The sequence below is a fragment of the Octopus sinensis genome, linkage group LG2 (genome assembly GCF_006345805.1).
Source record: "Octopus sinensis linkage group LG2, ASM634580v1, whole genome shotgun sequence".
In the NCBI taxonomy this organism is placed as follows: domain Eukaryota; kingdom Metazoa; phylum Mollusca; class Cephalopoda; order Octopoda; family Octopodidae; genus Octopus; species Octopus sinensis.
Genome location: NC_042998.1, coordinates 41,535,678 through 41,548,665, shown reverse-complemented (window position 1 = coordinate 41,548,665; position 12,988 = coordinate 41,535,678). Strand labels below are relative to the sequence as shown.

General features: G+C 33.7%; 1 protein-coding gene across 8 annotated transcripts in view; it reads right to left on the bottom strand.

The window, feature by feature from the left end:
• Positions 1–12,988, bottom strand: part of LOC115232614 (dystrophin) — a 744,226-nt gene that overhangs the window by 14,118 nt on the left and 717,120 nt on the right. For all 8 annotated transcript variants that reach the window (XM_029802603.2, XM_036512501.1, XM_029802605.2 and 5 more), the window contains 2 exons: positions 9,166–9,277; positions 8,264–8,400 (listed from right to left, as the gene is read on the bottom strand). In XM_029802603.2, the coding sequence (XP_029658463.1) occupies positions 8,264–8,400; positions 9,166–9,277 (249 nt within the window). The remainder of the gene's footprint in view (positions 1–8,263; positions 8,401–9,165; positions 9,278–12,988) is intronic.

Here is a 12,988-nt window from a genome sequence, read left to right as displayed (position 1 = left end):
TCCTGGACTAATCTTTTTTTTTAGTACGTCTTGTGGTCATTCACCTATTAATTCTGACTCTTCCAGTCTGGGTTGTACAATCTTAATTCCAATTTTCTTTGACCTTACAATTAGAATTCTTTTTTTTTCTTTTCCATACATATCTATCTCTTCTCACTAGCATTTAACCGTATATCTATTGTCTAAGTTATTGTCATTGAGTCTAATCCTCAGATCTAAAGCAAGCTATGAAAGTGATAAAGAATGGGTAGATCAGACAAAAATTCATATCTATCAGGTCATTGAGAATGAAATGTCCAATTTTGAAATTGAAAGTTTATTTTACTTTATCTCAACAAAAAGCAATGCAGTTTATCAAAGTATGCACCTAAATTATCAACACAATTTTACCATTTTATCGGTAGCTTATTTATGCCGGCAGTGAAAAATTCTGGAGAGCAAGAGGTGATGAAATCCCGAAAGGCCATTCAAATTTGAAGTTTTTTCCTTGCAAAAAGTTGTCTAATGCTAGGAAAACATGATAGTCAGTTGGTCTGGTGAATATGGCAGATGACAGAGTACTTCCAAGCTCAGTTCCTTCAACTTGAATAGCGTTCTTTGTGCAACATGTGGTCAAGCATTGTCTTTCAAGAGAATTAGTCTGTCTCTATTGACCAATCTCAGTTGTTTAATTTGCAAGTTCATTCATCATTTCATCCAATTGGTTGATGTATACATCTGCTGTAATTGATTTATCAGGCCTCATGTAGCTGTAGTGGATGACACTAGTGCTGGACCACCAAACACACACCATTAGTTTTTTTTTTTGGTGAATATTCTTTTTTGGATTGTGTTTTGACACTTTGTCTCTATCAAACCACTGTGCAGAACACTTTCTATTGTTGAAAAGAATCCATTTTTCATCACACATAACAATACGATACAAACAACATAAAGTGGAATGTTTGTTGTTCTAAGTTGCAGCAGTTCTAAAACATTGATGTGTTTTATTGGTTTGCGGGGATAGTTGTATGGTTAAAAAGTTTGCTTTACAAGTCCATGGTCACAAGTTTGATACCACTGTATAGAACTTTGAGCAAGTGTCTTTTACCAAAGTCTTGGGTAGACCAAAGGCTTATAAATAAAAGTTAACTGATGGAAATTGTGTGGAAACCTGTTGGAAGTACCAAACCTATTCTTGGTGCTTATTTAATCTCTTGTTTGGTTTACCCCCGCTATCAGCCCTTGGATGCCTTTGGCAGAATTCACTTGGTTTCAAGCAATTTGACTGGGTCCCTGGTCTACCTGTGTCAGTTGTTCTGAAAAAGGTCTTGGACACTATTCTTCCTCTGACTATGCCATATAAAACCTTTAAAAAATTATCCTAAACACAGCACATGGAGAGAAAATCTTCAAATGTCCATAATTAGGTGCATTATATTAATACTTCTTTTTCTTTTTTGTTATGCATATCTTCTATTTTTTATGTTAATATCTCAGGCAAGCAAAACTTCAAATTTATTTTATGAAGAAATAATTCCTTTGTCCTCACTAATGATAAAGTTCTCTTTCATAAACAGTACAAAATAGATTGCTAAATTGGTATCCTTTTGCAATTGTATAGTCATATAATCACACAATTTAATGTAAATTGAATGTTTTCAAACTGGAAGCAAGAATTATTAGAAAGGTTGAAAATATTAGCTTGTTGACAATCTCAACTATTAATATATTAATAATCTGAAACCCAATATGGAGTAGAGTATAAGGATAAATAAGCAGTAATCATATTCATTGTAAAAGGCATGAACCTCAAACAATCTCATATTCATCCTCCTGTAAGTCTGATCTTTTAACTATATAAAAGAATCTTCTTTGAACTAAATGTTATTTTGTATAAGAAGAAAATACAATTTTGCACTGCTGAGATTATGACTTATTAGTATATTTTATCTTGAAGCTTTATATTGGCAATTCCATGTATTGTTGCTGACTACTCAATATATTGTGAAAGGTGATTATTATACCAAATTTCTGACCAGTCACCAAATGCATTACATTATAGATCATAAGCTACCATAATTGAAAAGATAATGATGTCATTATGTTAAGATATCATTAGAATCTTGTTTGGCAACTTTTCAAATGTTAATAATATTAAGATTGATTATTATAATCTCATATTAAGATCAGGTTTCTGTGATTTTTCCATTTATTCTTTCATCAACAGAGTGTTACTGTTATTTTTCTTATAACTTAATGAAAACTAAATATTTAATATGTCTTATTTACTTTTGATATTTTTTTCTATGTAAGAAACAAGAAATGGTAAGTAGGTTATATGTAGGCAAATTTTGGTCCTTGTGAGAATTTAGAAATACACTCATGGGGTTTCTTGGTCTGTCCACAACTACTTTGTACTATGGGTTCTTTGGAGGTTTCTTTTCTGTAGTATACTAAATGAGAAGAGGTTACTAGCCCATAACCTAATCCTCCTTAATTTCTTGAAGGAAGGATGCTGTGTGAGTAGTTAACCTCTCACAATAAAGTATAACTGAGAGTGAGGACAAAGAGAATGAAGTATCAATCTCAGTGGTTGACTGATACTTTATAAATCAAGGAGGGATGTCATTTGACTCCTAAAAAAATAAAAAGGGTAATTTCCCCCACTCCCAAAAGGGTAGGAGGAGGAAAAAGAGTACTCTAAACATGAGTGTAAGATAAAACTGTAAACCAAGTTTTCATTCTGTTTTATGATCTATCTATATCATGGTGCTACCAAAGAGCTTTCCCTGCTCTTAGTTTATTTCAGAGCAATTGCTCTCCTAGATGGGTTGCTGTCATAGTATTTGTGTTGGGGATTATCATTTAATAGGTGTGTTTACATTTTGACATGGGTCACTTTCAGTGGTGTAGAAGCCTTGGTGGGATTTGATGTAAGGCATGTAAATTTACCTAATGTATGAGAGATTATTGAAAAAAGCTGGGCTACCTAGTGGAATGGCCAGGTAATTAAACATTGAGGCATCATACCAAGCAACTTGTTTGTGGAAATTGAAAGATGGACGTGAAATCACATAGGAAACTATCAGTATACTATGGAGAAAATGAGTACATCATGGCCAAATGATAGAGACATAGACCCATGGTAGGATGTTACAAAAAACCCCAAACACCAATCTTTAGCTTTTAACATGAGTTACCTTTACTGGTAGAGAAAGTACTTCAAAAAGTTATGAAATCAGAGCTGAAGATATTTTCATTTTCATGGTGTATAATTAAGATGATTGATAACATGTCAGACTGCAAAAACCTCCATGTCATCATAATAAAAAGAAAACAGAAATGGATGTGTGTGTGTGTGCATATTCAATGTTAGTGACTAAGAAAATTTTAAACTGAAACAACTATTCTCAAAAGTTAGTTACCAAATAAGAATCCATTCAATGAAAGTATATACAAGCATGTAATGGCTTTGACTCACATTTTGCATTCATTTACATCACTCATGTTTTCTAAACAATAATTTGCAATTAGAGATTATAGATGTCAGATGAATCTTCTACAATCTGACATTTTCTTTCATTGATTATATTTCTGAGATAGTCTTCAAATTCAGAGTATTAACTTCATCACAATTGGTATTACAATTAGCTTTTCTTTTTTGCTATAAGTACTTTCTGTACTGTATGATTTCTAAGACATATAATATCCACATGTCAGTATAACAATGCAAGTACAAGTCATGTGATACAATAATTCAGCAGATTAATATTACACTGTCACTGGCCATGAAGTTTTGAAGTGAGACTTGATCAGTGTGTCATTGCTAGCCATGTAACTCTTGAAAGATTAGACAACTAAGTCAGCTGGTTGTTAAATAGACAAAAATATTTGATTAACATATTTAATAATTATATTAATCTATAATCTTCTAAGTTATAAATTTAAAATTGATAGAATAAGGGTATGGACATCAATATAACTATCTGTAGGTGTTGAGCTATCTTCAGCTGAAGCTTAACTAAACAAGTGAATCTGACACCTAGGAGGTGTCAGATTTTTAATCATTATTGATAGCCCCAAGTTAAGCATACTGGGCTTTAGAAACTTATGTTGATGATTTAATAACATGTCAGTTATTCAATTGTTCACAGATAAAATACAGCTGAATGATGTGAAACCTCTGCTATGAGTAGAGATTTAATTTGATTTCCTTTACATATATCCTTTAGCCACTATTCTGGAAGATCAACTTGTCAGCAGCAGGTCACTCTTATTAGTTTGTTCAAAATATTTTATTCTGATGATGATAGGAAAAGGGAACAAATTATAATCTTGTTAAACTTGAATATATGTTTTAATAATGTTTTATTTTAGCATATTAATCCATTGGAGAGAGACAATCATTATCTCTTAGTATTTTGAAAACATAGATATATAAATAAATCAACAAGCTGAAGTTGTGTAAAGGAAAGAGATGAGAGTGGTGGTAGAGGGATTCAGATGATGAAAAGATAAAAAAGTTTGGTAGCTAGATAGCTGTGTGTGTGTGTTTGTATGGAGAGAGAGGAGATAGTAAACAAGAGAAAGTGGGAGGGAGAAAGAGGTGAGATTTACTTACCAAGTTATGGTTGAACAGGAGATGAGCATAATTCATATAACATAATGCGGTCCACATTAAATGACAGGTAATATGGATATGAGAGAGAGAGAAAGAGGGAGAGAGGAGAGAGAAACTGTGAGTCTGTGGTTACTAGTAAAGATGATCACAAGCACACGTCTTTGATAATGTTTTAGTATAAATGACTTGAATGCACCGAGGTTCTGGTAACAGTGATGAATGAAACCAGAACTTTGAAAACATCAAGTTTGTAGTTGTTGTTGTCACGATCGTTGTCTCCACTGCTATCTTTCCAAGAGCCATGTTTGATCCCGGAAAATCCAGTTTAAGGAGGAAGTGTCAACAGTGACTAGCATCACTTATAGAGTCAGTACAACAACACATACTATTAGCACAGAGTACCGCAGCATGGTAGCAGCACTGGCTCTAGTGACAGAAGCAGCTACTGCCACAACGGCAAAACGGCAACAGATGATGCTGACTGGCAACAAGACAAAGCTGACAAGATGAACAAGAAATGTAATACATTTCCCTATTATCCATATGATAGCAGCAGAGGTCTAAACTAAAAGCCTCAACACTAACATTAATAAGTATTTTAGTAACACCCATAGGTTCCTTTTTTTTTTCTTCCTTTTTTTAATGCTATTGCTAATTAACACTATCGATAGTACTTTTTTCCCCCTCTCCGAGCAATTATTTAGGCTACTGAACTACATATGTGTGTGTATATATTTTCTGATTGTTTTCAGAAGCCTCTAATGTTTGATGAAAGCTTATTGTTTTCATCTCAATACACCATTTCTTATTTCAGATTCCCCCACCATATCACCACCACCGACACCACACACATATTCAATAGCTGCTGCCACTTCATTCAGTTAGTGTGGCTGTAGTGGAAGCAGCTAGCACTCTGATAAAATCACTCTACAGTCAATAGATTCTATTGGGAAAACAACGATGATAGAAAAGGAAAGAAAAAAATAAATAAAATAATTAATACGATAGGTGTTTTGTGTGTGTGTGTGTTGTATGTGTGCACTTGCACGTGCTAAGGAATTATAGAGAAAGAACATTCGTGACAATGTTAGCTTTATTCAACATACAAATATTCATAACATTACACATACATATATTATGCATAAGTATTGTGTGTATATGTGTGTGTGTGTGAGAGAGAAAGAGATGGAGAGAAAAAAGAAAAAGAGAGAAAGAGAAACAGAGCAAGAGAGGTGAGGAAGAAATATAAAGACAGAAAGAGCAGAATATTTTAAAAGACAATCAAAATAGAGAGAAAGAAGAAGAGAGCTATGTAAGGATGGGGAGAAAGTTGAATTAGTCAATAGTAACTGCTTGGTTTCTTTGCCCATTAATTACACAAGCAACAATAGTTGTCTTAAAAGTGATGTAGCTGTCTTTAGTCTAACAAAGAACACTTTGATCAGTGAACTGCCTCACTTCCTCTGCAAAGCACTTGTCTGACAATGATGTGGCAAATGATGCAGAAATAGTTTATTTGGGGTTAGGAGAGATAGAAAAAGAAAGGAAAGGGCAATAGAGAGATGCAGAAGGGAAGAGTGAAGGAAGGGTGGAAGAGATAATATTGACCGTGTTGATGAAATTGAGATGAAAACAGAGAACTAATTAAAATATAACTTATAACTGAGGTGTGAGCGGAATAAAGTAATGTAGTTATAAAAATTTACACCAGCATGAAACCTGGAGGGCAAAGGGAATAGTGAGAACTAAGGAGAATAAGAAAGAATATATGCCTTTCCCTAACGTGCCAAACACTTGCATCACTGTATAAAGACATTTCATAAATAATTGTAGATCAAAAGAATTATTTTCAAAGCAAAACTTTTGAAGCAGAACATTTTCTTATAAAGAATACAGAAAGAAAAAAAATTCATTTTGCACATCACATGATCATATCATTTATATTTTGACTATTATATTACTTCACAATTTGTGAAAAATCTCCTGACTTAGGATGACCCCTAAGGACAAATCAGTGAATAGATCATTAAATTCAAAATTTTATTGCAATGTAAAGGACCTGTTACCCATTAAATATTTGATTCATAAATGTGTACACAAATAATGGACAAGGAGAAAGCAATAAGCTACATCATCACCATTATTTAACGTTCACTTTTCCATACTTGCATGGGTCAGACAAAATTTGTTGAGGCAAATTTTCTATGGTCAGATGCCCTCCCTGTCACCAAACCTCACCTATCCCCAAGGCCAGACATATTTTCCATGGAAAAGAAGAAATGAACAAGCTTGCTTCTCTGATAATCATTTAGAATCATTATATGTAGTTATGATAGAGGGTAGCCCCTACTCCCCAAATACACATACATACATGATGGGCTTCTTTCCATTTCTGTCAATCAAATCTGTTCTCAAGTCTTTGGTTGGACTAGAGTTATAGCAGAAGATACTTGCCCAAAGTTCCACACAGTGGGACTGAACCTGCAATCACATGGTTGGAAGCAAGCATCTTAAATGCAGAGCTATGCCCACCTTGTTGACAATCTACTTATATTTTACATAGGCTTACGCATACAATAAACTAGTCTTTTGTATTTGTATTAGTATTTACGCTTTCACACTGAAACATTTTCAACTAAGGTACAAGATCATCATCATCATCATTTAGCGTCCATTTTCCATGCTGGCATGGGTTAGATGGTTTGACAAGAACTGGTAAGCCAGAGAGCTGTATCAGGCTCCAGTCTGGTTTTGGTTTGGTTTCTATGGCTGGTGCCCTTCCTAACACCAACTATACTAAGAGCGTAGTGGGTGCCTTTTACATATCAGCGGCACTGATCACAACTACGATTTCACTTGGCTTGACATGTCTTCTCAAGCACCCAACAACCTATTCCATAGTTATGTCACAGATATAAAGAATTTAGAAACCAGAAATATTTAATATTCTGCAATTCTACTATGCGTTGCACCTCCACTTAAAAAAACCCAAAAAACACCCAATCAACTGACAACCAATTTTGTAAAGTTTGCTAAATAGAAAGGAGGATCAAAGCAGTATGTCATCAAGTAAAATGTCCCACTTGTGTTGGTCTCCCTAGCTGAAAAATGGATAGCAAAATTATTATATTTGAAGAGGTCGATATCCTGGAGTAGAAGTAGGTTAATTCAATAACTTAATGAAGATTTAGATATATTTGCTTTTTTGTAAATTTTCCCTCAGACACAATCACAAAATAAATGGGATATATTGATCAAAATATAAATAAAATATAACATAGCTAGAGCATAGAAGCTTTGTATAAAAACTATTTCTTGTTTAACAGAAGCACAAGAATATCAAGTTATTTTTATTAACTTGATAATCTTGATCTTCTGCTTAAGTAAGCAAATTCAATCCAAGTACTCAGCTGTGATTTAACTCTTCATATTTTAAAACTTTTTTGGGGTAATTTAAAATGTTAGAGAAAACATTTGAAGTCAATAATTTCATTCAAGTTTAATGATTTAATTTCACACAATGGTTTGACTCTATTTTGAAAACAGGGTTAAAGAAATGAAGTTATTACATTTAAATAAAAGAACTAACCAAAAACATTAGAAGTTAAGATTTAAGCATATTTTTTGATATCAGGAAATTTGAAACAAAAAGATATCTACCTCTCTAAACTGTCTCCTTCTAATACAGTCTGCACAGGAAGGTAACCAAGTCGCGGATGTTTTTTGAAATATCTTTTTGATTTGAACTTGTTTTTCAATACTTTTGTAAAATCACGTATGTCCTCCCCTGATGTTGTCTGCAAAGAAAAGAAAAAAATTAACTCAATAAAGGGATGTAAATTTTGTAAGAAATAAATCTTTACAGATATCAAAGATTTCAAAATATTTTTCTTGATGTTAGATAGCCCCAATGAGTTTTGTTCAAGCACATCTCTGGAATAGGGTAACCAACTGAGAATACATCAGAGTTTCTATCAGTAACTAAATCATCTTTACAATAGGGAATGTTGACTAAGATTTTAAATTGAAAATAGTACACCCAAACAATTAAGAATTTGAAAAGGCTGACAACTAACTAGGCCGATATCACAAACCCTTTGATTAACAAGTTTAGCATAAAGATGCTAAACTCATACACACACACACACTGAAAACATTTGGTTTACTGGTTAAGGGTGCTGGGCTCATGACCATAAGGTCATAAGGTTTAAATTGCTAGACTGGGTAGCATGTTATGTTGTTGAGAAAGGCATTTCATTTCACATTGCTCCACTCTCAACTAAGATGAATACCAACCAAGTGCTGGTACAATTCTTTCTACTTCTAGCAGTCACATCTTGGATGTTCAGCTAAGTCAAGAGTGGAGGGTCTGAAAGGATGTCCATATTCTACCTGCGACTAAACAGACATCTGGTTTAAAAGAATCAGTGAATGCATGGTACATGCTACCATCATATATTTGCTAACATGCATTGGTTGTGGGATATGTAAAATAGACCCTACAACTTTAGGTAAAATTTTTCTCATTTTAAAAAGTCCCATTTTATTTAAATTATACTCACAGAAGTACAGTATTCTTGCATATGATGGCTCAACTTGTGACCTTTAGCCTTTCTCCCAGAGAAAAAACAGTTTTGGCAAACATCGAAGTTGAAACATTTTAAACACCGATACCTGGAGAAAAAACAAAGCCAAGAAAATTTGTGAAGTCAGAAACGTTATATAAACACAACAGATTTATATTTTATTCCTAAGAAATAAAATGGCAAAAGTTAGAGTAGTCACTTGACATGTCAAAAATTGCCACATATAACAATCACTAGATTATATCTAAAGTAATTATTAGTTTCAATTAATAAAAATTACATTCATAAAATTAAGCATTGTACACAATTTATTTCCATGCCAAATGCACTTCTAATCCTGTTGAAGTCAAGTTCGTTTTTCAAAAGTCAGATAGGTTGTGTGCTTGATCAGAATAGATAGAAAGAAATCATTGTCTCTTAATGGACCAAGCTTATTTGGAGTACTAGACATAAGTTTTATAATCTACAAATATAAATATCCACACTACCACACTTGAAATGTACCTGCTATAATTCTTTATCTTGATTTAAATGTACATGAAGGTATTTAGAATGCCCAAACTTATTTCTGCAAATGTGCTAAGCACCGATGCTGATCATAGTTTAATCAATAAGCGTAGGAGCGAGGTAAATGCAGTAAAAATAGGGGGGAAGGGGTTAGTAGGGCCCTTCAGAAATTGAATCTCCTCATGATACTCCCTGGGAGTTCATGGTATGAAAGTCATTGTCATTTCTCTGATTTGGTCACCAATGCCATGTATTTAGTTTAAAATGCAGTAAAAAAAAAGAGTGGGACAGTGGGATCCCAATTAGGTGGCCCTTAAAAAAATAGACCCCCTTAAGACATTCCCTGGGATTATGGGAGTTGCTGGTTTGAGTTTTGTTGTCCTTGCACCAACGGTCTAGAAGGAGTTAACGAATATAAAAATGTAATGGACAAAGAAACATCACTCAAATTTATAATAGGATGACACTGGGTTGGGCTTTGGCTAAAGTATATCTTTAATGGTACACTGCAAATGAACAGAGACATCACAAGACACAAATATGAAGATTTTGAGATGTAGCTTTTGTTATGAAAAACTAGAAGGGTTATCAGAATAATTTAATGCGCCAGCCTCGTCTGGCACCTGTGTCGGTGGCACATAAAAAACACCATCCGAGCGTGGCCGTCTGCCAGCCTCGTCTGGCACCTGTGTCGGTGGCACATAAAATCACCCACTACACTCTCGGAGTGGTTGGCGTTAGGAAGGGCATCCAGGTGTAGAAACACTGCCAGATCTGACTGGCCTGGTGCAGCCTTCGGGCTTCCCAGACCCCAGTTGAACCGTCCAACCCATGCTAGCATGGAAAGCGGACGTTAAACGATGATGATGATGAAAATAAAATGCATAGATTATGTCTTGAGAATTCAGGAGCTCTTGGGGTGTATGCTCCTTAGTCATTATTACTCCCAGGTATGTATTGACCTGGGGTAGTAATATCTGTTTAAGGGTTCTAGTTATAGGTTAAATAGCAGAAGATGTTCCCGAAGCCAAGACATACAAGGTTCAGGAGTGCAAGATCCTACACAATTATTACACAGCTCCACCAGTGTACAGGTTTATCTTGATATCGTGTGAAATAGTTCACCTGTCCAGGAGAGTTCAGGAGACTAACAGGCAATGCTGCTATGTCTTTCCAGCACAAAACATCATAGATGTTCAGATTTTGGTATGGAGATCATGATTGTCAATCATCATTATGTTTTATACACAATACAGTTTGATTATTGTAGTGTTGCAATTCTATTCATTTGTTTATGTTAAGTTGCTGAAGACAAAGTTAATACATCAGTTAATGCTCACCATTTTGCTAGAAACTAACCTAAAAGATATTCTTATCTACTCTAGGCAAAAGGCCCAAAATTTTTGGAGAGGGGGCCAGTCAATTAGATTGACCCCAGTATGCAACTAGTACTTAATTTATTGACCCCAAAGTTGACTTCGGTGGAATTTGAACTCAGAACGTAAAGACAGACAAAATACCGCTAAGCACTTTGCCCAGTGTGCTAACGTTTCTGCCAGCTTGCCACCTTACCTAAAAGATATTATTCTCTTTAACTTATGTATAAGTTTGCCAAAAGTAGAGAGTTCTCAAAAAACTGAATCTGTTGTATAATGGAAGACATTAACACAACTTTTAGATCTATCAATGTCTTTCATTAAGAGAGAGTCAAAAATATAGTAAGATAGTTGCTACATAAAACAAAATGTAATAGAATTCTCTGCCTTCTGATGGATCAACAATTCTCTTTATACGGATAGTTATCATCTGATTAAATTGTTTGTTTTAATTCTACTTCAACATAATTGTATAAGAAACTTTATTTTTCCATTTCCCAAGTTATTTCAATCCAAATTTCTTTAATAAAATAATGCAGTTGTACGTTAATTACACTCAAAGAACTTTCTCGGTTGCTTATATTCCAAACTCAGCAATATTTCTATGGACATGGGGAAGAAAACAACAATATTATGTTTATTTCCTTCTACCTGGTAAGTTTCGTAATGGAAGAAAGAGCTTGCTGACAGGTTTATCAGATAATTTCACATTCAAGCAAAAGATTATAATTTTACCTAAATAATAATTTATGATAGATGGAAATATAAATAACAACCATTAAATGAGAAAGAAAAATAGAAAGTATCTGAGATTTACAGAAATGGTGGATGGATTGACAGAAGAAACAATTAGATATGATGTGTGCATGCACGTGAGAGAGAGAGAGAGAGAAAGAGAGAAGGGGTATGAGATAGATATCTGGAGAGAGGGAAAGACAAATATGAATGACCAATATATATATATATATATATATATAGTCAATAAGAAATGACAGAAATCAGAGTCAACTTTGGTAAATAAAAATAAATTGTTTTTCTTTTATTTGAATTAATTTTGAATTGGGAGATATCTAATAAAAATATCCTTCATATATTAATATGTATCACACACACACACACATACTACATACACAAATCTAGACCAAAAAAAAATCATACACAAGTAAGAAAAATGCTACAAAAATATACAGACATAACCCTTATCAGAATACACCTTCCCCTTACCAATATTATATTGTAAACATCAACAAGAATTGCATTAGTGGCAGCAACTAAATGAAGTTTAAAAAAATACACCTATGTGTGTGTGATGAAAAATTAAAAAGTGCATATTTTGTTTCCAGAAAGAAAACTAGTGTTTTTTTTTATTTGTAGCATTTAAAACAACGTGACATGGTTATTTAATAATTTTTATGCCAGACAATAAGAAAATATTATACCAGAATAGTTCAGTTGCAGGCTCCATAGAACTGGCACAGATCTATTTTTAAATGTTCGTCTATCTATATGTATCTGTTTATCAGTCTTTTCCAGCTATTACCTCTCAGCTGCAATCCTTAGTGGTACTGTATGTTTATTGACAGCAGAGCTAAGGTGTGAAGTGTCTGTGAGATTTGACAATAGAGAAGTAGAGGTACTGCTACAAGTGGCTCTTCTGAGCTAACCCCTGACCATCAAACCTCTGACTGTGACTAGTGTTATTCAGCAGAGAAGATAAAAGCAGGTAGAGGAATTTGATTGATGACTGATATATAAATATGAGTAAAGTAAATAAAAATAAATTTCATACTAATAATGAAAATAAGAATAAAATGTTTTAATAAAACGCATTTATGTTTTTTGTAAATAGATCTTATTACATGAAGCTAAGTAGACTAATTGTATACACTTAAGGTATTTTTAAAGAAATGATAAAG